The following is a 27,054-nucleotide window of genomic DNA, read 5'->3' as shown; positions in this document are numbered from 1 at the left end:
ATGCTTTTGTCTTAATCTCACTCTGAGTTCTATCAGAAGCCACTGCCGGAGAGATGAGAAGAAAGCCCGCGTTCGCGCTGCTGGAGATGTAAGTCTGTGTTTCAAAGAGTGCAGCCCCTCTCTGCGAGACCCCTGCGAGCCGCAGCCCCGGCGCGGAGCTGGGCTGGCCGGGGAGCGGGCTCCGCTCGCTGCCGGCGGTGGGAGCGCGCTGGCGTCGCGGCCCCTCCTCGCCGGAGGCCAGCGGGCAGCGTGCCCACACTGCCTCGGGAGTGTCTGCGGAGTGTCCTGAGAGGCTCCGGTTACTTTTATGCTGTGTGTTCCCCATCGCTGCGAAGCATTTTTTCCTGCAGCTGGGAAGTACTGAGCTCTTTCCTCAGCTCGAGGTTAATCATCTGCTTGCAATTAACCTGTGACCTCCCACGTCTGCGGCGCGGGGCAGCGCTGTAGCTTTAACGCGGGCGCTGGAAGCGGGAGTGGTACAGCAGTGCCAGGTCCGGCCCCGGAGCTGCCGCAGATCCCTCACTGCCTCCTGCCATGGAGAGCCGCAGCCTCCTCGCCACCCTCCTGGGCACTGCCCTCACCGCCCTCCTGCTGCTTCCCGCAGCCTCCTCGGCCCACCGTAAGCTCCTGGTGTTCCTGCTCGACGGCTTTCGCTTCGACTACATTGATGACAGCGAGCTGGAGGGTCTGCCGGGCTTTCGGGACATTGTGAACATGGGGGTGAAGGTGGATTACATGACCCCAGACTTCCCCAGCCTCTCTTACCCAAATTACTACACGCTGATGACAGGTGAGTACGTGTATTTCTGTGCTGTGATGCTCTTCAGAGCTGCCAGCTCCCAGTGCTGAAGTGGAAAACAGCTCCCTGTGACTTTTTCTTTTGAAGAAGATGTAAAAATAACCCAAGTCGTGCTTTTTTTAGCTGGAAGTTTAAAAGCACTGTGGTATTACAACCCAGATTTTTTTCCCTGAAACCTGTTCCAAACTAGGAAATGCCACTTGGAGCTAATATTTGAAGCTCCCCTTTGGTTATCCACAGTGTAGCCAGCTCCCTACCTGCTAACACCTCAGCATCATGGCCAGCTGGGGCTCCCTGGTGCGAGCATATAGAACATAAAAACAACTGGGAATGCATGGAAAATGAATACAGAGACTGCTCAGGGGCTTTAATAAAAATGCCTGTGTGTGCATGCATTGAGTGTGGCTACACTAAGAACTTATTTTCAGTCAGCAGGTCTGTTTTGGCAAGTTCAGCATTAAATTTCTTTTTAACTCAGTAGATTTTCTGTTTTCCTAACTTTGCTCTAAGTACTCATATCTGTAATAATTCAAAACAGCCAAATGGAAAAAAAGTCAGGATTTTTGCTTTTACTCCCCTGCAGTTTTTCAGAATGTCCAGGGCAGGCTTTCAGAAAATTGAGAGGGCAGTCATAGTTTTCATGGTGCCAATTTGCTTTTAATCTTATGTGGAGGACACATGATTACAGTGACACTAGGAAGGTGCAGAGAGTACAGCTGACCCAATTCCTTCAGAGACAGACACGAAGGAAACAACAGTTAAGTAAAAAAAACCAACAAAACCCAATGAAACAAATTTTTTTTCTGGAGTTTCTACTTGGATTTTTCTCTGGAGTTATTGAATAAACAAGAGTTTCCACCTAATGAGGAGGAGTAAGAAAATCTATCCTCTCCGAAGATATGTGGCATCTTCCGCTATCCTTGGAACAATGCAGTGCCCAGTGATTCATATACTGCTTGCTGGGAAAGCAAATAGATGCCATTGTAAGACAAAAATCTGACGTCAGTTGTGCCCAGCTTGTTTTGAAACTGCTTAACCCCTTCTTCCCTCTCTTTCAAGAGAAATGCTTTTCTCTTTGCTCATCTCTGATCAGAGTATAAAACCGTCACAGGGTTGGTTTTGGTTTTTTTATTTTCATTATTTGGTGCAAATATATGAATGCAGAATAAATGTCGTGACTGAAAACAGAGGTGTTCCACTCCAGGTCATGTTTCAGGTGTACATAGGCAAACCGACCTAATACCTCATAGGTGCAAAAAATCTTTGGATGGAGCTGTTAAAGAGAAGAAGAAAATTGAGCAACATTTCACTCCTAACCACATTTAGTCATCACTCCTACTAAGTGTGTGTACATATAGTGAAGTCTATAATCAGCCTTTTGAGGAGTTTTGAAAATATCCTACTTTGTACTCACAAAGAAAGAGTTTTGTTTCAGGTGATGAAACACCACTACTGGACTTCTCATATTTTTAGTAGAGTTCTGCACTTCAACCTGTAGCAGTAAGATAGTCTGTGAGACCAAGCTCAACTCTTCTTGCAAGTATGCCTGACTTTATGATATCAATGCAAATACAACTTAATTGCAAATATCAATTCACCTTCCTAACACATGAGTCACAGTAGTATTAAGTAGGTCAGGAACCAATTGAGGACTAAGTTTAGGTGATGAACACACCCAGAGGAAGACCCAAGACTACCCTTGAGCCCTTGGGGTGTTAGTGGACCCTAGAACTGTGTCCTGACATGACAGCAGAGTAAATCCCATAGCTTCACTGTTCTTACCCTTTGGGGCCATGGTGCCATTTCCACTGAAAGGAGGTTTTATGGGGTGGTGTGGTTAGGAGTGCAGAGAACGTGGCAGACGTAGTGTTAAGCTGTGTTGAGTCTGCATCCATTTAATTTGCAGAGTTGGGACAGGTTTTGAAGAAAATTCAGCAAGGCAGGGTGACACAAGCATCCTGCTCTAATGACCTGCTTAGGGAATAGGAGGCTACTGTCTCCCTGGTGCTGCTGTATGGGCATGGGGAAGCTTTCATCTCATCTCACCAGCCATGCATCCCCTCTGCTGCAGGGAGACACAACTGCAACTGGTTTTATTTCTGTTTGCAGCTGGGACGTATGGGAATTAAATGCTGCCACAGTTTCTTCTGGGAAATCAGGAACAAATTATTCTTCATGTCATGTCCTACACTGCTGTTTCATGAGCTGCTAAGAAATTCAAATTTTAACCTCCAAAACATTGTATTTGTCTTCATAGTATATTGGCTTCTTTCAACTAAATCAGTTGAAGAAATTTCTGGCTCTACCTGCACATTCCCACCCCTGGCTTGTTCATTCTATCCTACTTTGGTTTTTTGTTTGTTTGTTTTGGTAAATACTCCTGTCCCTTCTTTCTCTGCTCATTCACAAGGCCTTATGGTTCCACATCCATTCAGGAGCATACATGGCTGCCAGGTCTTGGACAGCATGTGCATAAAAGTGTTGTAGTTTGTGTATATCTGACTTGCCTCTATTCATTCTTGTGAGCAAGGCCTTTCCTTTCTGCCTACTGCCCTTCACCCCACATCCATGCAACCTTCATGACTACCGAGCGGTTGAGTTATTACTAAATGAGAGAAGTTCTCTCTCATTTCTGTGGCTTTGGAGGAGGGCAGTGGACTCTGCCCCTCAGATACCATCATCATTGGGACAGGTCAGTCTCCTCAAACACGAACTCACCACCTCCTCCTCCTGCCCAGACCTGCAGGCAGAGGTTATGGAGATCAGCAGCACCAGCCTCAGTGCAGATGCCGAAGTTCACCCTTTGGCCCTGCCAGAGCACAGCGCTCCTCTGCACTGACAGCTCACAAGTAATGGCACGCAGCACAGCTGCCCAACTATCTGCAGGATCTTCTAGTCATTATATTTTACTTAACCAATGATTTCAAGAGGGCAGCCTGACTGAATTTAATATTCATGGAAAATGGCAAATGTACCAAGATTTTAAAAGCTATAACTAAAGAGATGCAACTGTAACTGTTGACCAAGAGCCACGTACCTAAAAGCAACTATCTAATGTATACTAATGAGAATCACACCCCATTCTGCTGAGATGAGGTGCTGGGTGAAGCACCAACACCACAGGACAAATAGGGTCCAGCCTGGTAAACTAAAAGTATAAATTTTGGAAGGGAAACATGGGAGGGAGGTGAATTGCCTGTGGTCATGTAGTGCATAGTGGTCATGCAGAGCTCTTCATGGGTCCCCCTCCTGTTTATATCTGCTGCTGCTGTTAACCTGTGATAAGATATTTGCTGGAGCTTCCCCAAGTCACACAGAAAGCCTCAGCCCAAAGCCCAGAGCCTGCTTAGAGGTCTTTTCCTTTCCTGCAAACCTACCACAATTATGAGAAAGAAAACCAGAGCATAGAAACCAGAAAAATATTAATGGTTTGGCTTCCTCATGTAAAATCACAAAGTAATTCAGAGCTTGGGATGAAGCTTCAGTCTTCTTGCAGGCCAGGGCATGGCATCATGACCTGATAGTTGCATGAAGAAGCATCAAACAAAAGCAAAATCAGTGCTGGTGCAAAGGGATCTCACTGACAAGCAACCAGAGAAGCTGTTTTGTTACAAAAACCTGGTGCTGTGCATGGTAGCTCAAGGATGCGCTAGCTTAAAATCCAACTCTTTGAAAGTCTTCCCCAACAGTCTTCTCTAGCAACTTCCTTCATGCCACGTTTCTTAGTATTGGCTTCTACTGTGGCATAAAGACTTGTTTTCAGGTGGTTGGGTTGCTTTCTGAGCTGCTAGACTGAACCCTACCTGGTGTTCTTGCTCTCCATCGCAATTACGATATTGCAACTGTCGCCCTGAAAAACATGAAATGGAGAATTAGGTAAAAGGAGATGTTGCTGCTGTGACAGAGCTTTTGCAGGACTTTTTGTGGGCTTGGCAAGGGAGGGAAGAAGGAGTCCAAATACATCTATTCAAAAGGCTTCCTTAATCACGCCATGTGCTGTTTGTTTTGAAAAGGAAGGAATTAAGACCACAAGCCACCTCGGATTGTTATCCTGTGGGGAGTTTTTAATTTTTCCCTTTCCCTGTTGTGGCCTGGTTCTGCAGGGAGTGCTCATGCCAAGTTCAGTGGAAAGTCTGAGGTCTCCCCTGTAACCGCTGCAAGCAGGAGTTACTGCTTCAGACCACTTCGTGCCGTATCTGTCGAGAAAAGCTGCTCATGCTGTGGTTGGGTCTCCCTCACCTGACAAGCTGCAGGTGTTGGAGCGGTGATGAAGGACTCCTTGCAGTCCAGCTCTCCTGAAGTCCTCCCCCAGCTGAGAGCACTCAGGGGTGCCTCATATTTCCAGCCAGCATAAACATGGACAGTATCACATCTGAGACAGAAATCCAGAAAGGATTTCTTTTCCAGGATCATAGCTAGAATTGAAGTCTTTCTGGCAGGTCTTCCATGAGGATGTGCCAGCTGCCTATGTGCAGCCCCACATCCAAGATACGTATTTCACTTGGCCTCCATGGGAAGCAAAGGGAGCCCCTGATTGCAGAGATGGCTGGGGAACTGCTTTGAGAGGAGCCAGCAAGGATCTTCCATGTGCCTCTTTGGACAGGACCTGATCTTAAATAAGTGGCAAAGGGGCTGTGAGGTCCCATGAAGATTGAGGGATGGAAGAAAAGATAGAGGATATTTCAGTCTCCTGCACCCAGAGTGAGGACTGTGGCCTTTGCAGGGCTGTCCCAGACTCTCTGCAACACAGTGATGGCACATTTAGGGCTTGTCTGAAATACAGGGGTGGTGTATGGTGTTTCCTCAGCCACTGCTGCTCATCCCTGCATATGCCATCACCTCCTCCTCTGCATGGCAGTAGGGAACAGGGCAACATGGCCGAGGTCCCAGGAATAGGTGACATCAAGTTCTACTCTGCCAGACTGAAGGTTTCACCCAACTTCCATGTTTCAGCAATCTTCCCTTCACTCCTCACTCTTGATGTTGGCATACTTAACTGCTGAGGGGCTTTGGTGGATGATGCTGAAGTCTAACAAACAGTCAGTCTACATCGGTTTTCTCCTGAGCACAGGAAATCAACATACACTGAGTCCTGTTTATTCCGTGTTTACTGGGAGAAAATACCATTTGGGCTCCCCACCCTGGAATCTTTTGGAGTATGGCTGATGTGCACACATACTAGTATATTTATTGTTTGCTGTGAGAGGTTTTCTGATTTAAAGTACAGCAGCTTCAGGCTCCTTCCACTCAGTACCTGAAGGAAGCCCATCCTGGTGATGGTTCTAGTCGATGGCTCTTTTCTGCTGCACAGTTAATGGCATCCTGACACCAGCCTGGTCCAGAAAAGGATGCTGACAATTTCTGTTCAGCTGTTAAGCAAGTTCTTAACTATGTAAGCAATACCTGTGTGTTTTCTGAGGTAAAAAAACGTAAGGAGTACAACAGGGAAGTTTATTACATACACATGAACTAAAACTATCTCTACTTCACTGTCCAAGCTTAGAAAAAATCCAGAAGGACAGAGCGCATGATGAGTCACAAGGGAAAAGGATTTTTTCTTTTTGGTCCTCTTAAAGAGCTACAGATGCCAGCAGCAGTAAAGATTTAAAAGATTCTGTTTGTGACATACAGCTCTGAAATCAAGTCTCTTACTTTTCTTGGATTCATTAGCTTTCCATTTCTAAAACTCTGTGTTGGGAAGCAAAAGAATAAATAAATAATAAACAAATAAATAAATAAATAAAATGAATAAGTCTGTGGTAATACTATTAACTGGTAGGGAAAGGGTACTATCCCAGCAAGAACAGGCTGGAAAAGATAGTAGGAACCAGGAGGATTTTCATTTTCACATTCTTCCTCTCACTTTATTTACTCACCACCTGCAGAAAGGCTGCAATTCCAAGTGTCAAGATTTTTCTGTTTCACAAACAAAATATTGCAAAAATCTGTGTTTGCTTTCTACCAGTTAAAAAAATGGAAATGCTTCTGAAATGTAGAACAGAAAGTTTTTCCTAACACAAGTTCACAATGCTACAAATTGAAATACAGAGTTTTTTTCCTTCTTACTAGCTACAACCTCACAACTACTACCTACTACCAGCTATTACCTAAGTGGACATTCACGTACCAAGGTATTTCTTAGCCTAGAGCTGAAGTCACTGCCAGAGGCTCATACTCTGTCTAATAGTACAGGCAGCAGCTTGTCCATTGTTCTGTCCAGGCCCTCTGTAGTGCTTGGACCTTCAGTGCCCTTGAGCCACGCCCAGCTCTGGGGGTTCAGGAGTCCCAGAGTGGACCCTGAGCCCACCACAATTCAGGAGAGCAACCAACAGCTCAGAGTCCCTGCTCTTCAGGACACAAGACCTGACTTCCCACATAAGAAAGCATCTGCAAAACTTCAGCTGAATGATTTATAAGCAATTTTTGTGCACCCCAGCCCTGGCCCCATGATGAAAGCATTGAATTAAGAGTTTCAAGCTCTTACTAAATGAATCCCCTTTAGGGAAAAAAATAATGCTGTGTGTAGCAGAGATTTTTTTTTCTGTGCTTTTTGATGTGATCCAACTTGAATTGCTAAGTCTTACCTGGTGCAGTCTAATGTGTTTATGCTTTGGCTCTGTCTGGTATTAGAGGTCATAAAAATTTGGAAAGACTTTGCCAGCAAGTTCCTTTGAAACATGAATTGTCCATGCACATTATGCAAATACTGGTTTTACTTGGGCAGATGGCAGGGCCACTTTGCCCAGGCCAGCATTCCCCCAGACTTCTCATGAGCTCTGGCCTTCTCCAGGCTACTTCAGGTTTAGCACATGGGTTTTGTTTTCACCCTGTGATCTTTCATTTCAAAGCAGAGCAGATGAGGCCCATCAGGGGAACAGCAGAGTAGGGCCTATATCAAAGCTCAGTTCCTGGGGACAACAACTACTATATCTGCTCCAGAACAGGAATATGGTGCTGGTGCCTTCTAAGTCCTGCTTTCTTCATCCTTATGGCAGGCAGCATAAGCAGAGCAGAGCACTTCCCAAGGCAAGTCATCCAGCTGTTTGCATGGAGGAACTTAACTCTTCCCCAGCCTGTATAGCCCATTGGGAGCTTGTGCTTGCATCTGCCCCCCCGACTCTTGTCACTTTCTAGAGACTGGGGACATCATGGTGGGACACAAGAGGAAAGGTCTCATCATAATGGCAAGGCATATGTATAATACTTCATAGTACATTTAGCTAAATGGATGTGCTGATGTTCATCATCAGGTTACGGTACCTTTGCTGCTTCGGCGAATATGCACACTGTGGATTCTCTGATGAATCTGATTTGCTCAGTGCAGAGATGGCAAATGGCCCAGGGGTGCACGCTCTGGTCTCCGGATCTCAGGCGCAGCCAATGCAGGGTGCAGAGCACGCAGCGTTACTGTGCTGCTGTTGTGGCTGGCCAAGTGGCTGTGTGTTTTGCTGGTTTTTTAAATTTCGTCTTTGTTTTGCAGAGATTCATTTGAATGCTGACGAAAGTGCTTGGAGACATGGAAATGTGCTTTAGACAAATGCTGTATGAAGTGTAGTGTCCAAGTAAGCTGTAGCATGCAGACTTGCAAAAAAACCCCCAACTTACTGGCTCTCCTCCAGAAGGATAGAGCAGTTATCATATTCCTGGGAACTATACCCTCTTTGTTTTCCTCTCTTGCTTGAGGAAGGAGTAATTTTTACTACAATTACAGTGAGTTTAAATAATGACATCTGTATGCTGAAAGTGCTTTCTGCCCTGCTTCTATTTTTGGAACTGTTAAGATAATGTTTGATTACAGAGGAAAGTGGCAGTAATGGAAGAAATAATAAATCCAGAATGTTATGGTGACTCCCTAGCACCATGTTGCTATTCTGATAATGATTCAAAAGAAGCACACCAAACGTAATTTTCTTAGGCTGGAGAAAACAAGTAAAAACAGGGGATATAAAGAACTGGGGTTGTACACGTGACCCAAAAGAAACTTGAGAAATGGCCTTAATTCTGTGTACAAGTATCTTGTGGGGGAGGGGGCAGGGGCAGAAATGCCAGTTATTCCAGGGCTTTTCAATCTAGTGAGCAAGGCTCAGAATGACCATGGTTGAAGATTAACAAAGGTCAAAAATAAAATTAGAGGTCAGGCATACTTTTTGAACAGTGTTTACTTGTGATAAATATTGGGAGGAGCGACTCAAGGAAAAGATTAATTAGTTGATTATTGATGTCTTCCAAACAAGTCTAGGGTCTGAGATACAGGCCTCAGGTGAGCAGACGTGAATGGCATTAAATGGTCACGTCTTTTGTTCCGTTGCTCACCTGATCTTCTTTTCTGACCCTGTGAACCAGGCACATCTGCAATGAAAACTGATGCCTTATAGTCTTCTAGGCCTCTTTTTCAATATTAAGAAAAGGATTTGGAGCCCATAGAAAATTGAACTAATCTAATGCAGAGAACAGAACACTGTCCTCTGTATTAGTTCAAACAGTTAATTAAACTTCCCTACAATACTACAAAGAACAGTCTCCAATCTCTTCCTTAAAAATGTGGATAAACAGAGAGCAGACCTTAAGTCCTATAGGATCAGTAGCAGCTAGAGCCCATTGTTTGTATATGAAGACTACACAGTACATCATACAGATACCTAATCTGTAGGTTTCACACTGACAGAACTTCAGCACTCACCTGCAAGTTTCCCAGGCTGGCACAAATTGCCTGCTGCAGTTTATCAGGTTGATAGATGCTTAGGAATACATGGACTTTAAGAAGCTGATGTCGTCCTGTAAATTGTAGGCCTGTGTTTTTGATGCACTATAGAGACTTCCTTCCTTCCTATCTCTTTTGAGAGTTACAGCAAAGAGAGCACTTGACAGCCTGAAGAGAACAAATTACTGCCCATCCAATCTACCAGTTCTCCTATATTAAACCTGTTTGCTAAGTATGGTAAGTAGTGACTGTCACAAACTGGGACCACTTTTTTCCTCTGGGAAGGAGGAAATGTTTTGCATAATTGAAATACTTTTTAGTAGGGAAGGAGAGTTCAAAATCCATTTCAAGATCACATGCACCCAAAGTATACAGAGTCCTCTGCTTGAAATAACAGAATAAGAATACCAAGGTTATTTCAGTTCTGATCACCATGCTCAGGCTCAAAATAATCAAAGCATGTTATCTGGATCCCTGCAATAATATGACTCACCAGCTAATGAGGACCATGTCTAACACAATCTTCTGTTGCTTTTTAAGATATGGAAATAAGGAACTTCTAGTACAACTTAATCTTCAACATTTCTTTTCCCATTTCTGTTAATTCATCTTCAGAATAACTCCTAAAATATGGTATCTTCTCTTTGTCAATTACAAGAAGTAGAAGACATATCTCAGTTATTATATACTAGTTTCTTGTAATATGAAGTTGCCCAAGGGCCCCTCCGATACAATAAGGGGCCTGAACATGTCTGATGAAATGACTGCTGTGCCCACAACCAAGAAACAAAGCATGATCATTACAAGAAAAAAAAGAAAAGCTAACAATAATGGAAAATAAAATGTGTTTGCCTAGTTTTTGCCTGTTTGCAGAAAAACAACGTGCCCTATGGATAAAGGAAGAAGAAATGCAAGTTTCCCAATCTTTTTTCTATGATTCTAGATTGTGCTCTTATCACCTTCTGTTCACAGCTTGCTTCCCACAGCCCTCTGGTTGTGAGTGCTGATGGGTACCTTAAAATGGCCTCAGACTTGGCAGGTGTTGGGTGTGTAGAAGGAACCAGGTGTCAGCCAAACTTGTGGCACCCATGGGCTGCTGCTGACATGGTTTTTGTGTGGGGCTGAAATGTTGAGCAGGCCATGGGGTGAGAGATTTGTTTCTTCTGGCCTCAGCTGTCTAAAATTTGGCTGCCTGAAGCTGAGAAAAGGCTGTGATCTTTCTCTACCAATAATAGAGAGTATATGCACCTCCAGATACCTGAGATGCCTGTCTTAGGGTGGCATGAATTGCTTTCTAGACATGACTCTTCTCATCCATTGATTGTGAGGGGAACACGTGGGGGATGAAAAGCTTCAGCAACTAACTTTTGGGTGTCTGAACCGGGGGATTTAGTGAGCAAACTGGAGCACCTCAGTAAAAGGTAAGAGTCAGGGAGATTTTATGAATGGTCACCAGGTAAGAGATCTCTGAATTCAAGTCACGGCTTTCCAGCTGATTTGCTGGATGATCCAGTAGTAGCAATGGCAGTGCTGCCAGCATCCTTCTACTGAAGAACACCAATCTGATTGTGCTGCTTTTTTTCTTCACTTTCAAAGGTCGCCACTGTGAGGTCCATCAGATGACTGGAAACTACATGTGGGACCAGAAGGCAAATGTATCTTTTGATATTGGTGTGAATAAAGAAAGCCTGCTGCCTCTCTGGTGGAATGGATCAGAGCCTTTGTGGGTCACAATGATGAAAGCTAAAAAGAACGTTTCCATGTACTACTGGCCAGGTTAGTATGTGAAAAGTTGCTACAGTGCATCCTGACATCTGAGCACTCCATATGCTGTAGGAATGGTTCTCTAATACAGTTCTGAAATACAGATAGGAATTTTATGTGCTTTACTAACCACACATAGAAATGAATTAGCTCTTCTTCGGTCATGATAATTTGCATATGCTTAGAAAGGAGGAGACTGAAGTATCACTAGAGGCAGCTTTCCACTAAATGCTAGCGTCAGGAGGGTGCTGGCTTGAAGAGCCTCCCTTCCTCTGTCAAGTGCTTGTTCCTCTTTCCACCTGTAACTTCTGCTGTGCTGAGTGGTTGCTCCACGAATGGTTCATGGTCCAGTCAAAGTTAAACAGTAACCACCCTCCCCCAAAGGCTTCTTTGGTTTTAATCTGGAAATCAGTAGCTGAGAGCTGAAGATGATCTGCTCTGTGGGGACAAGAAAATCCAGCTGAAAGCAAAGCCTCCTTGTCCTCTGGTCCCCCTTCATTGTTAATTCATCTGAGTCCCAGTTGTTCTGAGTCTGAGACATTCATTTGGAGGGACTTGGCCTTTCTGTTCCTCATTTGTTAGATATTGGACTACTGGAATGACTAGGGATGTGCAATAATGAGTCCTTTTTAACAAACAGAAGTATTATATCCCCTTAGGCTATACATTTAGGGATTCACATGGAAAGAGATGTTCCAGCTGAGCAACCAGACCAAATCCCTTGCAAAGTACCCAGATTCTCAACTTTCTAACCTTCTGACTGCTACCTACCCTAAGCAGTCTGCAGTCTCAATGTGTAAGTGCAGGCTGGAGGACCACAGAGCTGTTAGAAGAGCTGTACTGAATACAGCCAGTGCCAGCAGGGCAGTGGCAGCTGACTCATGCCATGGGCTCCTGGCCAGCTCGTCTCTGCATCCCAATGCACATGTGCCTGGCCACAGTCTTTCCATGCAATGTGGCTAATGGTGCCCTGGCAAAAAGCCCACAATTCTAAGGAATGGGAAGAAAGAGTGAACCAAGATGAAAAACATTGAAAAGCCATCCAGAGTGTTTCTACAGTACTGAAGAGCAAAAAGATCTGACGATGACAGTATTGCCTTATAGACTCAGAGGCAGTCAAAGAGTTTAGATCAGCCCTTAAAAAATGGTGCTTCCTATTGAAGATGTCCCAAGTGATCTAACAGCAAGGCAAATAGCGGGATATAGAAATTATACAAAAATGTTGGAATTCTTCTAAAAATTTACAGAAATCTCTCTTTCTGTAGACTATTAAATTTTAACTACTATTGTAATTGCTCTCAATAGGTATAATTATGTACTGAATAGATGTAACAGCCTACAGAGAGTTGCTAAAATCCAAAAAAACCAGTACCACTTTCCATTAAATGCTTTTGGACTTTACCTAGCTCCTTCATGTTGCCCTTTGAGCAGTGTTTCCCAGGGAGAAGACGTATGAGGTGTGTATATATATGTATCCCTGTACACATATGTATACTCTTCACTCTGCCTGCTATTTCTAGCTGAAAATTGCAAGAAACAATAGAGCCCCCCTTTTCCTAGTGCTTATGCTCCCCAGTGTATGCATGGACCCTCTTATGACACAGAGGGGGAATTTTTTGCATGGATCTGGTATTTTAGCTATGGACTGTGACATGTATCTCTGTTGGTCCTTAATTATTTATCTGTGATGGCTGACCTTTGACAAAGCCATCAGGGCTTCAGTTCAGCAAAAGCTGAAGCACATGTTTATTTTAAGGGTATTCGTGGTCTCAAAGGACACATTGGCCATACAGGGTCAGGCACAGGAAGCAGGGTGCAATGTGGAACTATTGAACTAAAACACAGGGTTGTTGGGCTGCAGTAGAACTCCAAGTATAACTGGGGTGAACAGAAGTCACTCCAAATGCAACAGCATTTATTACATTTTCCCTATATATTTTTTTTTACCATTTTCTAGTTCCATAGTAAGGACAAAATTCTTTCTAAAAATTCTGATCTATCATTTTAAAGCTTAAATTCTTAACAAGCCAATTGAATGAGGAGCGATACCAAACAAAATGAAAATAAAAACCCAAGACTTAATAACCAAGGTGAATAGAGGTCCCACAGACATTTGCATCACATATGATCTGCTATTGGTGATTAGCTTTCCAGCTTAAAGATTCACTGCTGCTTAGTAATGAATCTTGCAAATACGATAAAGATCCAAACACGAAAAGTTTGGGAAACTCTCAACAGGAACTGCAATATATAGTCAAATTCATCACACTTTCTTCTGGAAGATGCTATTTTCTCTTTAGGCAGCAGTGAAGACAAACAAGATCAATCAACTGTAGCAGGAATGCATTGGAAATGCCAGAGTGCTGATTCCCAGGACTAACTTTTACCACTGCCATTTCCTCCTCAGAGAGAGTTCCAAGCTTTGCAAAGTCTGAACCCAAAATCTGCTGCTTCCTTTTCTTCCCTACATTCCTCTCTCATGTGTAGTCAGTGCTTAAAGAAATAAAATCCAGACCCCAGCACACAGGAACACAGAGCAGGAGGGCTCTCGTATGTGAACAGCCATCACAACAGCTTTATCTGTGAGCCTAACATAAACCCTGCAAAGACAACTCATGGGCAGACTTCATCTGGGATCTCTTGACTCTAGAAGCAAAGGAGACAAACTATCACCATGCTGGGGGTCCCAAACACCACTTCTGCCAAAACATAAGGCCTTGGCTTGTGGGGACATTTCTCTCCTTTCTTCATGCTGTGCATGGGATGAAGGGCATAGCCTCACACCCAGGTTGCCTCTTGGAAGCACTGCTGCTCCAGCAGATGGAGAATGCCCAGAGGAGTGCATGAGCATCCTGGCAGCACCGTTGAGGTCAAAGCTTTGGAGTGGTCCTCACCCTCAGCCCAGTAAGTGGTGTCATCCCAGATGCTCAAACTCCTTCATTTCCCAACAGCCTATGCCACTGCTTCAGCTGAAGTGCAGTGACAACTTCTCTAAACACTGAAATGAGAGACAGAGGGGGGAAGAAATAATACTCTAACTCAACTTTTGCCATTTAAACACAATTTTTACCAGACTGTACAGCCAGTCTGGAAAGTTTTCAAAACCTTCTGTTATGACATGAAGTGTCCAACTGTTAAATAAATGTTTAGAAACGCAATTTAAAGCTGGCAGAGATTCAGGTCCCCACGTCAGATAGCTAAAGAGGGGTCTATATATCACTCTGAAAGAAGTCCTTATTCCTGCTCCAGCAGTTTAGGTTTTTAAATAAAAGTTTGGAATCATACAAAACTATGCAGATAGGTATCTAGCATTACATCTCAGTAAACACAGCTTAAGTATTTGTAGTTTAACCAAGAAAAACTTAGCATTCCCTTTGGCTGTCTCCAAATCTGTTTAAATTTCCTTTCCCATAATACCTCAATGAGAAAATTTACCATCTTTCCTGGACTCTACCAAAATGAAATTTAAATATTAAAGGGTCTTCATGGCCAGTATTTTGGACTTGAAAAAGCCTTAACATTAAAAACCCTAATTTAAGTTCTATTCATCATAGAGGTTAAAAAAAAAAAAAAAAAAAAAAAGGAAAAGGAAGTTCTCGGTGTCTAAGCAGCTTGAATTTCCAATGGTACTGTCAATGAACTGCACACTTGAAGATCGCTATCTCATGGCCAAAATGATTTCTAGTTGTTGCTACTCTGTAGTCTTTTATGTCATGCTCATCACTTGACAGTCTAGAAATAGCAAAGATATCTCAGCAACTAAAATATCCCAGATCCCCAAGAGATTAATACCCCCAGTTAAAATTATCTCATGACTAATTCTGAGGAATGTTATTTGAGAAAATTACAATCTGATGTCAGTATCTGAAGAAAAAAAGAGGCAAAATTATCATATTAGTCACTGGCTATGAGCAGTTATCCACCTGAACTAAAACGCAAGGCATTTCTAATGACTTTCCAAATGCATTCTTAACTTCTTGCCTGGTTTTGGAAACAATCTTGAGCCAGACTCAAGTATCAAAGGAGAAATTGGCTCCAAAGTTCCAGTTCAATCCTGAAATACTAGCAAAGGCCATAGAAGACTTCTGCTCACCTCTAGCATCTGAGGTAGATGAAAGCCCTTGTTTTGGTGCTTGTAGCACCCAGGACATCCTGCAAAAGACTGAAGCTCTGCACCCTTAGGGCAGGGGAATTCCTGGATATGACATCAGGCCTTTCGTGGAATACATTTTTCTGATGATTTGGTTAAGTATCAGCTGGAACCCAGCTCTGTTGCACAGTGTAATTTCTTGGGAATGCTGTGTGCAGATGTATAGAAATTTTATTGTGGGATGATCTAGACAGTCAGTTCTTGTCAAGTAATCTGCTGGCTGTTTATCCAGGCTCCAGAGAACTGTCATGGTGGATCATGGTGGAGAGATGAACACCAAAGTATCTTCATGCAGAAAGGGAAGATTACATGATATGTTTGGGGCAACAGGGGAAGAATGAAAAGTAAGCACCATCCCACAATTTTAATAGAAATAAAAACTAGATAGAGGTTCAAGAGTAGGCAAATGTATTTTTACAGGAAAGTAAATCAGTTGACTACATTTGATGTTTATTATTGCAAATAATTAATTAATCGTAATAGATGTGGTCCCTTGAAACAAAGCATGCGGACACTTGGGAGCTGCTGCCACAGGCGAGCAGACTGAATCTGTCATGTGTGCTGTGGCCCTTTACCTTTCAGAAAGAGTAATTTCCATCTGATTTATCTGGCTTTCTGCAAATCAGTGAAGATTTTTAAAATTTCCTAAGCTTAAACATTCAAATTTTTCTAATCTTTGGTGGTACTCCTGAACCGCCACATCAGAAGACTCTCAGCCAGCTTGGCCTGCAAGCTGTGTGCTTTTCCCTGTGTCCCAGTACTGCACCTCAGTGATGTGAGCTCATGGGAGCTCAGATGCGAGACTGACAGATTCTCTTTATTGACTGTCCCAGTAAGCAAACCACTGTAAATCACCTCTGATAGTAGCTCTGCTTGCTCTAGGGCCCTCTCTGTACTTACACATTCTCATGCCCCAAGCAACAAGTCAGCTTATGACAGTCCTTAATGCCTATCACTTTCCTCCCAAAGGAGAAGCAGAGGGACCCAGATATAGATAGATTCAGGCTTTGGCTTAGAGTTGCCTTTTTGACCAGCCTGTGTTGCTTTATGCAGAGGCCATTTTGCAAAAGGTGGGGTTTTTTTGGTTTTGATTCCTCCTTGTGCCCCAGGAATATATCAGAAAACACCTGTGATGGGAGGACTCTGGGGTACTGGAATAATAATTTGCATGAATCCATTGTTTCTGGAAGCATACTTCTTTTAAATATTAATATTATTCAGCAGCATAGTAACTGGAGAGCAAAAGGGCAAAGAAACCTCACAAAAACATGTTTTTCTATGTTCAGGGCCATGTTCTCCTGTAGGATTTGTTGCTATAAATTTTTAGGCCACAAAACAGACTTTATTTTGCAAGGAAGCCTGCAAGTTACCAAGAGCGTTAATTGGTTTACACTGTTTAATAAGACCTCCTGGGAAACAGATATAATAGCGGAGAGTTAGTATCACATAATAAAATACGGTTTATAGAGGATATTAAAACATAAGATACAGTGTGTCTAACTGGAAAGTATTTGCTGAACTTTCAGAGAACAATATCTAAATCTATTATGTTGGAAGCCTGAAAATGAGGCTATATGGCCACAGTAGTTAAAATATAAATGAGCTGGTGATTTAGGTGGAAATGGTCTGCCACGAGGGAACCAAGCATTTTATTGTGGGAAGGTCACACAGAGACCTTCCTTTAGAGAGGGAAATAAAAGGATCCAATGTGCAGTTTGCTACAAGCACTTGTCAAACCAGCCTCTCTCCCCTTTTCCCTTGCCAACCACATCGTTTCTGGCAGGGAAGGCATAAGGTAAGTAATGTCACAGGGAATTTACAGACCTGAACTTGGACCCCATGGTGTGAGGTCTGTGATCAAGGCGAAATAGCAGAGCTTACCACATTTTTTGCTCGTAGGTTGTGAGGTCGAAATCCTTGGAGTCAGACCAAGTTACTGCCGCGAGTACTTCAGTGTCCCAACAGACAAAAACTTCGCAGATGCCATCAGTGATGCTCTCAATTCTCTGTGGTACGTCACTAGATTTTTGCAGTGTGGGGTTTCCTCTCTCTAGGACAAGTACTTGGATTTACTATCAGGGAGATTTTCAGGATGGGCTTTCAGGTAGGAAGATGGGGGCCAAAACTGCTTTATAGTATCATCATAGAAACGACACCGTACCAGAAACAGGCCCTTACATTAAGAGTGGAGAGAAATATGTGCTCCTCTGTTTCTTTATAGGCCACAAAAAAGAGTAGCTGTCCTGGCTTACTACTTTTAATTTGCTGTTTCAAACTACTTCAGGATGAGCCTGTGCATGCCTATTCACTGACCTGCAAGAAAAGGCTTTGAAATGCTTGGATTTAGAGAGGGAATTGGGAAATTCTGAAATTCAGCTCCAGTCACTTGTTTATGAGACTGATGCTTTGGCTTTTTCTTCATTTTAGAATATCTCAAGCAAAATATTTTTGGAGAGGGCATTCATTTCGTGCAAATATGACTATAGAATACAGTAGAATAGAAGAGTTCAGTTGGAAGGGACCTACAACAACCATATAGTCCAACTGATGGAATGTATCCCTCAGACAACTGCTAGGAAAAATGTATGTTCCATATTCAGCTTTCAAGTTCCACCATCTCTCATCTGAACATTTACAAGAAACAATTCCACATAGGCTGTAAAATCAGGGAAGATTGCACCACCACATGCAGAGCCAATGTCTTACCTTGGCTATAACTAAGCTCCTTCTTTTAAAACCTTGTTGGTTCCATGATTAATCCAATCCTAGGAAACCCTTCTACTTTAATATTTGCAACTCCATAGCGATTCGCATCTGAAAAGTTTTGTATTCCGATGCTGAGTGTTGATTGTTCTTGAAATAAAGGCTCTGAAATGATGAGATACTGTTGGAGATGTTGCTCCCAGTTGCACACTGGGTCCTGCTGCACAGATGCTCACAAATCAGTGTTGTTTGCAGCATGGGCTTAGACAGAAGGTGTCTGAGACCATGTGAGAGGTTTTATCCTGAAATTATTTAGCTTAGATTTAAAGAAAGTTACCTGCACATGACATGAGGAAGTCATATGAGACACAGGAGTCTTTCTGGAGATTTTGCAATGCTTTTAATTCAGTGAATAAAAAAAGGAATGGAATACATAGTACAGACATCAGCTCTGACTTCTAGTGGAAACCCAGATTTACTGTAGAAAGCATTATGGTCTGATACAATTTTGGGATGGGTCAAGATATAGTTGAAGCTTCCTGCCTGGTTTCTGTGAAGCACAGTACATAAGGCTGCTCAGTGCTGGTTTTCAGCTCTGTAATTGTCAACATGGTTAAAAGTGAAGCATAAACTCTTCAGAGTTCCAGCCCTTGTAGCTGTTATTTTGGGTAGCTGGGGAGTTTCGATAGCTAATTCATTCCAAGCCACAAGGCTGTCTGCTGCTCTCTGTGGTGGAAAAGGAAAGGGACACAACAGTGCTGTGGAACAACTTGCAAGAGGTGAAAGCTGATGATTTCAAGGAAAGTGAAAATCCCTGCCACAAGATGTCTGCCATAAATAACATCTACAGCCTTCTGAAGTGCCCAAATCCTACAGATCATCCCAGTGCTGCAGGAGGTCCTGTCTCTGGTGTCTGTTTACACACCAATCCTGGTGAATTTCTTCCTGAGTTCTTTTTCTTTAAACTAAAGTGTCCTGTCTCCAACAAGGCAGGAAAGAGGAAAAAGGAATGATTTTAGATAAAATTAACAATCAGGTTTGGGTGTAAATGTTGCAGGGACTTAAAGTAGGAAGGGAGGGTAGAGAATGAACAGTTCAAAAATCTGGTAGGTTTTCCTTATTCTTTCTCTCATTCATCCTCTTTGTTTATTTCTTTAAGATTTAGAAGAAAAAGTTCCATGCTGCTGGGCCAGCCCATAAGAAGTAACACCTCTGAAATGCTTTTACTGTAGGCATATTCATTTAGCAGGATTTAGCATCTCTGAGTGGAAGAGTCTTGAACTTGTCATCTGTATCTTTTGGAAGTGCTTTTGACTTTTGAAGCTGTTCAAAGGCTGGCAAATGCAGTGTGTTTCCTTTCCACATCCCAGGTAATTGGAAAAGCCCATTAGGCTGAGACTGTCCTTAGCTATATGTGGGAAAACAGCCTGTGGCAAGAGCAGTCTGTTGCCTGGAGCAGTGCCTTGCTCACTTGCCCTAATGGCAGGTATTAGTAGTTAAAGAACTGCACTTAGGCTCCCACCATTAGCAAACCTTGCAGGGACTCCAGGGTAGAGAGACAGAGCCCTTTATTGTGGCATGGTGGCCTAGGGTCTGAGCAAGGAACGCCTGGACCCATCTGAACTTCACTGAAGTAGAAAGTTTCAGCAGCGCAAGGACAGAAGTACCTAACTCATCAGGGAGCCACTGAGCTTCCCTTGGAAAAGGAAATCATCCTTCAGGAATATTCTCCAGTCTCTTCAAACAGGTGCTTCAAGACCACTATTTAGACCAAGAATATTCAAAATAAGCATCTGTTTTTGGCAAGTGAAACAAAACCTCCCTTGTATCTTTTCCACAACTGTAACTTGAGGGCTGTTGTAATCTACCTATTTTCCTGGACAGGTGTCATGAAGTCTGCATTGTGCTTGCAAAGTGTGCTGGTAGAATATAAAACACTTTTTGGTATTGCCATCAATGCTGTCCAACTTTCTTCAGAAATCTTTTCTTAGTCATTTATTTGGAAAGTTACTGGTGATGGAAGAAGACAGGACTAACACACAGTTAGAAAGACAAAATACTTCTCCCATGCAAGCCAGGATAAGGGTTTTCTTAGAAAACCCTTTTTTTCCCATAGAAAAACAGGCAAAAATGGAAACAAAGTCAAACTCCAGATGTGCTGTACCAAATCCTGCAAACTCCTAAGCATGCTGCATTACTGGAGCTTGTCTCATTGAAGTTATTAAATATTCTTCCTTAAAGCACTGAGCCCTCACTGAGAAATCTCACTATGGCCTAAATGAGATTGCTTGTTTTATACAATAAATCTCTTTCTTAGCTTCTATCTTGATCGAATTGATCATTTACTTACATAAATTAGTTTAAGTAGCTCATAATACAGGCACTGCAGCAGAAGAGAACTATTTCAGTAGGTTCAATGACTGTGTATGCAATAGAGAAATTACAGGGTTACATTTTACAAAATAATTTTTGCCTAATACAGATGGAAAGTAACACTTAAAATGAAACTGGGGAGAGGGGAGGGCTGCTTCATTTAAATTATTTTAAAATCTTGAAGAGGGAGGAACAACACTGTTCTGCAGGGCCAGCAGTGGAGAAATTCCCACCGCAGCAGATACCTTCAGCTTCTCACAGGACTGCTTCTCTGAGGCCTTCTGCAAACTGAGAAATGCAAATGACAGACCCTAATCCATTCACTCAGTCCCTTACCCCTGATTTTGCCTCTTCTGTCCCACTCATTACACCAGACTACCCAGGTGTCTTTAATCAGAGACGCTGGACCTGTCAGGACATAACAAGTCTTTTTGTAGGGATCTTGATATGGATGAGCACATGTAATATGTATGGCATGCTCTGCCATATATTAAGTACAGCACAAAAAGACTGGGTCTGAACTTCATAAGCATAGGTTTGTGATTTTATCCACACAACTTCCCTCAGGGACATTTACAGTGAACAGTAAAGTGGTCATGAAAATGAAATTAAGTGCTGATGTGTGCACTATCCCCACTAATTAGGCTGAGAGCAATCAGTGCAGAAAAGTGTGATCAGCTAAACTTGTGCAATTCTGAGATTACCTTAGTTTCCCTTGCTCATATTCCTGAATAAAACCCCCTTAATCTCATCCCAGTTTATACTGCGTGGTATTTTGTAAGGAAGAGCACATCCTGAGTTGACCTCTGTGGTTTGGAAGACCTCACACAGGAGAAAGCCAGAAGTGCCAAAATTTAATTAAAGCACATTTGACTGGTAATTCCCATAATCCTTTTAATAAGGGCATTCAGCAGAGAAATCAGAATTTCTTTGTTATTAAAGGGGAAGCTGTCTTCCTAATTCAAAGAGGTTAGTAACAGACTGGCAGGCCAGCCTATGCTTGCACATGGCAGTTTCCACCTGCTGCCTGTGATGGGAGTCTCAGGCAAACTCAGGAGACTCTGGGTGTGAATAATGAGCCCAGCAGTGCAATAAGTGGTAGGACAGCACAGGCTGGCAGTAGAAAACGGAGGTTTGTGGCTCTACATGCTGGTGAAGATAACAATGACAGCAGCCAGGAGATCTCCATACGTGTCAGCCTTTCACTCCTTGCCCTCTCTCCCACGCCCAGCAACAACAGCGCTGAGATGGCCGCAGTGTACTACGAGCGCATTGATGTGGAAGGCCACCACTACGGCCCTTTGTCCCAGCAGCGGAAGAATGCTTTGAAGGAAGTGGACAAAGCCTTGAGCAATATGATCTCACTCATCAAGGTGAGTGGCACCCAAAAACCCAGCTCCTGGGTGCCTTTGGAAAAGGCTTTTAGAACTGGTCTTTTTGGCACTGCCAAGAGCCTGTTTAACACCTGTAACTGAATGCAGTGGCTGTAAACTTTTATTTCCTGAGAAACAGACTACTGAGATCATGTGGAATTCAAGGCACCATTACCCTGACTATTATTTTCATTGATGGCATTATAACTCTCCTGGTAGTAGGGTAGCCTACAGACCTACAGTAGCCCCAGGAAGCCACAAACCAATATATGTGTTGCTCTGTTTATGACTTGTGTTGCCAACTGAACTTTATTGTAGGCGAAGGAATCAAAACTGTGTTTCCTAAGGTTTGTGGAATCAGACAATTAACTTTTATAGTAGGTTTTATGACAGTATTCAGGACTCTGTACTTTAAACTTGGTTTTAAAAAAGAACATCATCTAAATGATTTTGCAGTGAGAAAATATTTTGGGTAAATGGAAATTCTATGAATATTTCTGACAATGATAAATGCATATTGGAGTTTTTTATGTGTTTCAGTGAAGAGAGGAATATGTATCTTCAATTTCACTAAATATTAAAAGCTCTCATGCTAAGTGCTTGTGTTTGGGAGGGAAAGAGAGAAACACCTCTTCCGCAAGTGGTATCACGGCAAAATTGCTGAATGGACTTATTTTGGAAAAACTCTGGTGCCAACCTCTCAGAGCAGCAAGTAAAAGTGGGTGTCCACCATTATGGGTGGTGGCAAAGCACACTGCAGGCCATTTGTGGACGTGATCCTTCTGACCAACTTCCACAGAATCAGTGGAGGTCAAACGGTGATTTCAATTTTCCAGCCAGCACACACAGTGCAAAGTTCTTAGCTGGTCCTAAAAGTTGTCATCCACTTGCTTCACAGAGCAAAGGCCTTCAGAATGATATCAACGTCCTCCTCTTCTCTGATCATGGGATGACAGACATCTCTTGGGCAGATAAAGTGATTGAGCTGAAAAACTACATCAATATGAGTGACATCATACAAATGAAGGACCGAGGTCCTGTTGTGAGCCTCTGGCCAGCTCCAGAGAAGCATGCAGAGGTGAGTACAGCCTAGTTGTACCTCTTAGGTTTGTGTTTTCTCAGTTTTTATGCCAATTGTGTCTTTTGTTTTCTCATAACATCCAAATACTGCTCTCAGAGATGTGTTCAAAAAATCAGCTCTTATCAGGAGTCAGACTTGGATCCTGTGACACCCTTGTGATGCTGGTTTCCAAAGGAAAATCACACCAGGCAAATCAAAAAGCACGAACTTTCACTGTTATATGGCAAGGACACATGCTTTTAAACCCCACCACTATTAACTTCTGATAAATAGCTAAAAGATTTTAGCTCAAAATGCACTTTCAGGATTTTATCTGTATTAGTCAATCTGTTGACACTCTAGCTGGGATTTTCAAATGATCCGGAGCAGGTTCAGTATTTATATTCCAGTAAACTCCCACAGAAGAATCAACTCCATTAGACCAGAATTACAAAATTTATTTTTTCACAGTATTTTCCTTTGTGGAATTTTTGATGAAGCATGTTGGATTGAGTCAACCATAAAAGCTCAATGCTAGAACTGCAGGATTTTGAGGGATAAATTAAAACAATAGAGAAAAATTTGAAAATCACTTGAAAATAATGAAAATTTAGTATCTCTGACTAATAGACTACTACACTACAGTCTAACCAGCAACCAGTGCATGAGAAGTCATTATTGCTCTCCTCAGAATATAGATGAGTGGATGTACAAAATGGGCAAGCAATTCCCCAGGCAAATCATTTTGGTTTCTACATTATATTTTATCCAGTTACATTATATTGTAGCCCGTGCAATTTTTTTAAAGAGATTATTTGCTGATTTTGCACCCAAACAGTCTTTTTAGGAACTGTGTATCTGTGATATTGTGAACATTTCAAATTAGTGCCAGAACTGAAAATTGTCTTAGAGGCATGCACGAGCAATTCACTTGCAAGTGCATCACAGGGGATCACAGCACTGATATGCTTAACTCAGAGCTCCCTGTTTTTGTAGGCCAGACCTTCAAATAAGGGCAAGTTGCAACTTCACATTGTCATGGGGTTTCATCCGACAAAGCTCTTCAGCACATGCTTCTCTCTCATTAAACAGCCTAATATTCCTAAGGAGAATAAAGTACAATGCCTTACACTATGGTTTTGTTTCTTTCCTTCATTTCTTTTTAGGATTTCTTGCTGGAGGGCTAGCTTTTTAAGCAAAATGAAGTTGAGTTTCAGTTTCCCAATAGCTAGATTCTCTATTTCTAATTAATTTTAAAGAGCTATGTTTATGAGTTGGAGTGTATTAAAACGTAATGGTTATCACCTCTAAGAATTACCCCATTTCAAAGCACCAGAACTACTGGTTACCACTCTCTAGCTCCAGTCACGGTGAGAGGAACTGTGCCATCACACCCTGGTGCTGTCCTTATGGTCACTGCACATCAGTGCACATATCTGGCACACATATACACACAAGGGCAACTTAGCTGAAAGGCTAGTGAAGAACCTATCACTCTTTGAAGAATTGAGCTATTTATTCCTGAAGATTATTTATATTTAACTGGTGAAAGAACAATATAGGGTCTGGGGACTCCAATAGCTGCCTTCTTTATGGCATATGAACATATTTTTCAGGCATTTGAAATCTATTTTCTGAATAATTTGGGGTTTAATGACATTTGTGTGATATTCCAGACAGTATGATTAATATTAATAAACGACTTGCATGACATTGTGCAGACTCAAAGCTGCAGGCTTTGGCTAATTAATCTCACATCAGATAACTAACAAAGCAGATAACTGAGCACTATCAATTCCTTGATAGTGATTGACTGGGTAAGTGCAAGAAACACAGGGGAGGTGACAATAATTCTCCACTCAAGAGCACAAAGAGGGAATGAGTGGCAGAGGCTAAAGACAATAATAACATTTTTTCACACCTGTACACAGTCCACATGGTGCCTTTGAGTGTCTCTCACCACTTCACTTACTGCTTCCTGTGAAGGTGTCGTTTCTCCTGGTCTGTTTCTGTAGGCTGGTATACTCACATGTATACATTTGTGAATGTGTGTATTATAAATACATATAATACATGAATTCACGCATTCCTACGTGTTTATGATCTGAGTTTTCAGAATCTCCTAAACCACATGAGCAGGTATTGTTCAGCCACGATCTTTGGACAGGCAAAGTCCTGGTTTGAATGATTAGCTATTACAGGGGATTAGCCATTTTTCAAATTCAGGTGTTTCCATATACCCGTGGGTGTATTTATCATCTTTACAGCCATATGGTGTTCTAACATTTTTTTGCTTTGCAGATATATCAAAAATTGAAAGCTGTGCAACACATGGATGTTTATAACATACAGGATATTCCAAATAGGTTTTTCTACAAAAAAGGAAAATTTGTGTCTCCCCTAACTCTCGTGGCTGAAGAAGGATGGTTCATAGTAGAGGTAAAGTATAGAAGCAAAATACTTACACAGGAGTGTGAAAAGGTGCAATATATTGCTGATCATTGAGTTAAAGTCAATGGGCTAACTACAAAACTAATGTCAATTTTTGCTGTGTACTTAAAAGAACTTAAAGAAATTGCAGCTTTCCTAAAGGCTGACAGTTAAATAGTCAGGATGACCCTTTTTTCTTTGTTGTCATAAAGCAGGAGTAGTTCTCGTGTTTCACATTCCAGTTTTGTTGCCTTACTCTTCTTCCCCCTGCCATCTACCTTCATTTCAGGCACAGAAAGAGTCCTTACTATCCCTCCATTCAGCAGTACCTTGTGGCAACTTTTCCTTCTGCCTGGCTTTCCACCTGCCAGACTGTCCTAAAAGCGCCCCATTTCTCCCAAGCTCTCCAGTCTCAAAAGGGTCAGACTGGGCGTTTACTCCTCAGAGATGCCCAGTGAACACACTGAAAATCTGGGAACTTGTTAAGCAGAGAACCCACGCATGAAGAGATTTTTCATACTAACTTATTTTTTTACTATAAATTGTTGTGTTATTTTTGCTTATGTCACTACCAGGCACCTCCACATTGCAGATACTAATTGCAGCTCAGCACATCTCAGAGGGTGAGGCAACTGCATATCTTCTAAGGAGGTAAACTGAGGAGTGGTATTAAGTGCTTTGCCCAAGGCCATACATGAGGTCAGTAAGTTGGCAACAGAACCAAGGAGTCCTGGGTTTCTTTCATGTCCCAGCATAGCCAGTGCACATCATTGCCTTGCAAGTTATTGTAACTCAGCCAAGCATCTTCTTTCATGACCTTCAGAGCTACTGCTCACCAAGCTTTGCTCAGGACAGTCCACACTACCACATTTCTCACTAGCCAACCTGAATTTAGCATAGTAGCTTCTACAGCTGAATAAAAATGCACCTCTAAAAAAACCTGATGTTTTTTGAGTACAGATGGGTGAGTACCACACTTCTGATTTTGAAAAAAAAAGTTTAAAAAGCCGAGTTAAAATTTAGACAGGTAAAGTAGGAATCTGAAACATCTTTTCCAAAATTATTTTTAAAAATTACAACTAAACTCTTTTGTATGAAAGTTCAAAACAGAACGTTTTTACATATTCTGTAGAAAATAAAAAAGCACTTAAAAAAATCATTGAAACTCTGACAAACCTTAATAACAGTGCAGCAAACACTGCTGCTATGATAATTATTTCTGTCTCTCTGCCCATTCCTTCCCATTGTTTCTGATTTTCAAGAATGTCCTCTCATTAATGCTGTCAGATTTTCCTTCTCTTTGGTACATTTTCATTATCTGTGAATGGGATATGAAAATGAAAGTTTCCTGTCATATTTTTAAAGAAATAATTGAGCCTTCTATTATACTTCCTGCCCAAACCACTGAAGAGAGGATGTGCAGCTCTTCCCTGTCATGCTCCCGGGGTTTTTTAACTCTCTGTTTGCTAGTGGATAGCTAAAAGCTGTTTGAAAAAGGGGATTTTGTTGGTGGTGGTGGTTTTTGAAAGAGACAAAGGGGGTGTATCAGAAAAGTTGTTTTCCTCATCAAGGAACATAGGAACTAAAGCCCATCTACATTTTGGTTAAAGCAGGATGAGGAGGGATTTCACTCTGTATCAAAGCTGATCTGCTCATGTTACCTTGTTCCCTTCACATTGAGTGAGTGGTCCCCATCCTTCA

The 27,054-nt window shown here is 42.2% G+C and overlaps 1 protein-coding gene across 1 annotated transcript in view; it reads left to right on the top strand.

The window, feature by feature from the left end:
* Nucleotides 1–534: 534 nt before the first annotated feature.
* Nucleotides 535–27,054, top strand: part of ENPP6 (ectonucleotide pyrophosphatase/phosphodiesterase 6) — a gene marked incomplete at both ends in the record, with an annotated part of 29,995 nt that continues 3,475 nt past the window's right edge. The window contains 6 exons of the mRNA XM_082281968.1: nt 535–790; nt 11,097–11,276; nt 17,314–17,425; nt 21,722–21,863; nt 22,762–22,941; nt 25,225–25,362. Coding sequence (XP_082138094.1) covers nt 535–790; nt 11,097–11,276; nt 17,314–17,425; nt 21,722–21,863; nt 22,762–22,941; nt 25,225–25,362 — 1,008 coding nt within the window. The remainder of the gene's footprint in view (nt 791–11,096; nt 11,277–17,313; nt 17,426–21,721; nt 21,864–22,761; nt 22,942–25,224; nt 25,363–27,054) is intronic.

This window comes from Coloeus monedula, assembly GCF_965178545.1.
Source record: "Coloeus monedula genome assembly, chromosome: 5".
Lineage (NCBI taxonomy): Eukaryota > Metazoa > Chordata > Aves > Passeriformes > Corvidae > Coloeus > Coloeus monedula.
This window is presented reverse-complemented; position numbering and strand designations above follow the sequence as displayed.